The 3,675-nt window shown below is 44.1% G+C and overlaps 1 protein-coding gene across 1 annotated transcript; it reads left to right on the forward strand.

The window, feature by feature from the left end:
- Positions 1-1,228: 1,228 nt before the first annotated feature.
- On the forward strand, positions 1,229-3,166 carry LOC147896964 (protein NUCLEAR FUSION DEFECTIVE 4-like). The gene has a single exon (XM_087381184.1). The coding sequence runs from the start codon at positions 1,229-1,231 to the stop codon at positions 3,032-3,034; it is 1,806 nt and encodes a 601-aa protein (XP_087237310.1). The 3' UTR covers positions 3,035-3,166.
- The last annotated feature ends 509 nt before the right edge of the window (positions 3,167-3,675 follow it).

Below are 3,675 nucleotides of genomic sequence, written 5' to 3' on the forward strand. Positions count from 1 at the left end.
CATCTTTTTTCTAGTTGTTGGATGGTGATGCTTGTAAACAACACCTTCTTGTTACAAAAATTCGACAACCCTTGAATGGTCAAGGAGTGGCAACCTCGGGGGGTTCACCTAAAAACTTTTAGTGTACCACGTGCATTCAAAAGGAGGGGTATTTTAATCCAACTTTTTGAAAAAATTTAACAGAATTACAATAACAGGAGGGGATTTTTAATTCAAATTTGGAAAAAATTCACTTAGTTCATAAGTAAAGAGGGGTGTTTTTATTGTGGGAGAAATTTTTCTTGAGGGGTTTTTTACAATACCCTTTGAATGCATGTGATACGAATCCATGAGTTTTTTTCTTGATCATTGCTTTAATTTGAGCTTTCTATCAAAAGTTTCCAAAGTCTAGCAAAATTTGATTCCATGATGGAATTACTATCTTCTATGTGTCACTTTGTTTTCTTCATGCTTCATCCCCTAATTATTAACACTTTGGTCCCTTATTCTTGCTATGGGCTTTAGATAATGTTGTTGAACCAAGGCATCCATCAAAGTGCAATTTGATTATTTCTTACTACTAATATGTATCCAAGTCATGTGAGCCCCCTTGCTCTAGAATCTCGAGGGCCTGGCATCAGTCTTAGAGTCGGTGCAATTGTCATCTTCAGCTTAAAATGAGATTTGTATGGAGTGTCATCTTCATTTTGAAACTTAAAAATTTTTCAAAGACTTCATGGGATTTTTTATGAAGGCTAGAGGTGTGCAGTAAATTTAAGCACTGGTGTGCAGTAAATTTAAGCACTGGTGCAGCGTGCACCGTGCAGCTCTTGAATCATTGATTGATTGCTTTATGAAGGTAACGAACTTCCTCAATCGTACCAAGATTGATAGCTCAACTACTTGAAAACAACGACAAGTTGACGGAGATCAACGTCTGTTTCCTGACTTTTTTGTGTGGCACTTAACACCCACCAGACTTCTCATGGAGGAGAACTCTACGTTGCGTCTCTGGAGTAGATCTCGTGCACAAGGTTTGCTTATGAGCGAATGGGGCGAGAGGTCTGTCGGTCTATGCCGTCGAGGTGCTGCAGCTGTGAAGTTTGCGTTGACTTTATAAGTTGACGGAGATCCACGTCTGTTTCCTGATTCTACGTCAATTCACTGAAGTGCGACGGAGAAGAGTTCCGACGGAGACGGGACCGAAAAGTGACCGGAGGTCTGTCGGCGTGCTGCAGCCCAAGGTTCTATGGTGCTGGTCCTGCCGCTGGATTTACTCCAGCGACTTCTCAAGAGCAAATGGCTCGTCATGGTCGCCGGTATGTACCTCATGGCTTCTGCTGGCGCCGCCTACGATTTCTCTGTGTATTCGCAGAGCATCAAGGCCACCTTGCGACTCGACCAGAAGCAACTCAATACCATCTCGTTTTTCCTCGGCGTCGGTGACGGCGTCGGTTTCATCGCAGCATTGCTCTATGATTTCTGGTTGCCTTCCGGCGTTCTGGCAGTTGGTGCCTTGCTCAACGCTGTCGGATACTTGATGGCTTGGCTCGCCCTTACAGAGCGCTTGTTTTCCCTGCATCATCTCAGGGTATGGCAGCTTTGTCTATTCCTAGCTCTTGGAGCCAACGCACAGACATTTCCTGAAACTGCCGTCATGGTCATTTGTCTCAGGAATTTCCCTCGAAGCCGTGGCACCGTATTAGGCCTCGTCAAGGGCTTCTACGGCCTCAGCGGCGCCATCCTGCCTCTGATTTACTACGCTGTGTTTGGGGATAATCCAGTCTCCTTCCTCTTGCTCGCCGGATGCCTCCCCTCTGTGATCTCGCTGCTCTTCACGTTTGTTATGCGATTCCTGGATGATTCACAGGAAGACGGTGATTCCAGCACCATGCGATTTTTCCACGCAATCGCAATCACTCTGGCAGTGTATCTCATGGTCCTCCTAGTAGTTGAAAATTTGGCTTCACTCACTAGGCTGCTTGTCGCAGGTCTGACCTCCCTCATGTTGGTCATTTTGTCTTTACCATTATTGGTGGTCCTGTGGTCGGAGATCAACAAGGCAACAAATCGGTCCCGGCAACATGAATTCGGAAATATGCAAGCTGCTGACAACTCGAAGACCCAGAACGGGTCTTCGAGTACACCAGCTCAATTAGTCGTGGGAGCGCATCAGGAGCCACAGCATGACTCCAGCTCGCAGGTAGGATCGATTGAATCAGCCCAAGCTGGAACATCCTTGCAGAATAGAAAAGGGATCCAATCTCTCCTGCTTTCATCTCCACGTAGAGGTGAAGACCATTCCATCGCCCAGGCCTTGTTGTCTTTGGACTTCTGGATACTGTTCCTAGCATTAACCTGTGGACTGGGTTCGGTGATGGCATTCATCGACAACATGGCGCAAGTGGGATACTCACAAAATTACTCGGCCCTTAAAATTAACACGTTGGTGTCTTTGGTCAGCATTTGGAGCTTCTTCGGCCGCATTATATCTGGCTTCTTCTCAGATTTCTTTATGGATGGGGCTTCCGCAATCACAAGACCTGCTCTTTTCTCGATTTCTATAGCGATCTTGGTGCTAGCAAACTTCTTGATTGCATTAGGCGTGAAAGGGGCACTTTACATTGCCTCTATTCTCGCGGGTTTGTCTATTGGAGCTCAGTATACCCTGACGGCTGTTATCATATCAGAGCTTTTCGGCCTGAAAATACTCGGGACGCTCTTCACTGTGCTAGCCTGTGCAGGGCCGTTGGGGCAATATATTCTATCGATCCGAGTAGCCGGAGTTCTTTACGATGATGAGGCCAGGAGGCAAAACGGAGGTGTAGAAATCCAGTCAGCCAGTCTTATTTGCAAAGGAACTAAATGCTTCCAGTCCACCTTCTTCATCTTGACTGCAGTAACAGCGTTTGGCAGTTTTGCGTGTGTGGTGCTCACACTGCGCACAATGGCATATTACAAAAGCAAGGCATCTAAAGAGCATCCACAGCAAAATGGGGAACCCCGTTCATTAGAGATAACTAGTGGGAAACCCGTGGAAGACCAAAGCCCATGAATTCAAATGTAATTTGCTTGTTTTTAGGAGAAAAAGGAAAGTGAATACTCCATCTCTATCATAAAGATTCACTTCGCACTAGTTTTCTAACAGGACATAATAGTATCGTAAGACATCCAATTTCCTTGTTCAAGGAATCTTCACGAGCTACGGCAGTGAATTTTCATATCCTATCTTCATTATGTCATTACCGATCCATGCACTTATTGTGGCTAAAACAATCACTCTGAAAAGTTTTGCAATGAGAAGAAGAAAGACAAATTAAATATGGTTGAAGAAAAGACTCCATTAGCAAATGAAGCAACAAATTTTGTGTTAGATAAAGACAAAGATTTGGCCTTCTAAAGTCCAACATTTTTGGAATTTTGTCATCACTCAGTCATATAGTTAATTTTGAGGTTATCTGCCTGGAGTGGTACTCCAAAAAGAATGTTATGGCTATGTGTTTTGGTCCTTATGTTCTTTGTAAATCACCTTTAGTCACCATATGATGTAGACCATGTGATATGCCTTTTCCTCCATGGTACCTCTTGTAGACTTACAGTAATATAAGAATATTAGATGAGACATAGAAAGTTTTAATGATGGATAAGCTCCATTGTATTCAGCTACATGCTTTGAATCCTAATTGAATGGTCGAA

This window comes from Dipteris shenzhenensis, chromosome 11 (genome assembly GCF_047967505.1).
Source record: "Dipteris shenzhenensis isolate YYH24624 ecotype China chromosome 11, Dip_SZ_1.0, whole genome shotgun sequence".
In the NCBI taxonomy this organism is placed as follows: Eukaryota; Viridiplantae; Streptophyta; class Polypodiopsida; order Gleicheniales; family Dipteridaceae; genus Dipteris; species Dipteris shenzhenensis.

What these genes read in the sequence shown, in the direction of transcription:
- LOC147896964 (XM_087381184.1), top strand. Translation starts at nt 1,229, where the DNA reads ATGGTGCTGGTCCTGCCGCTGGATTTACTCCAGCGACTTCTCAAGAGC.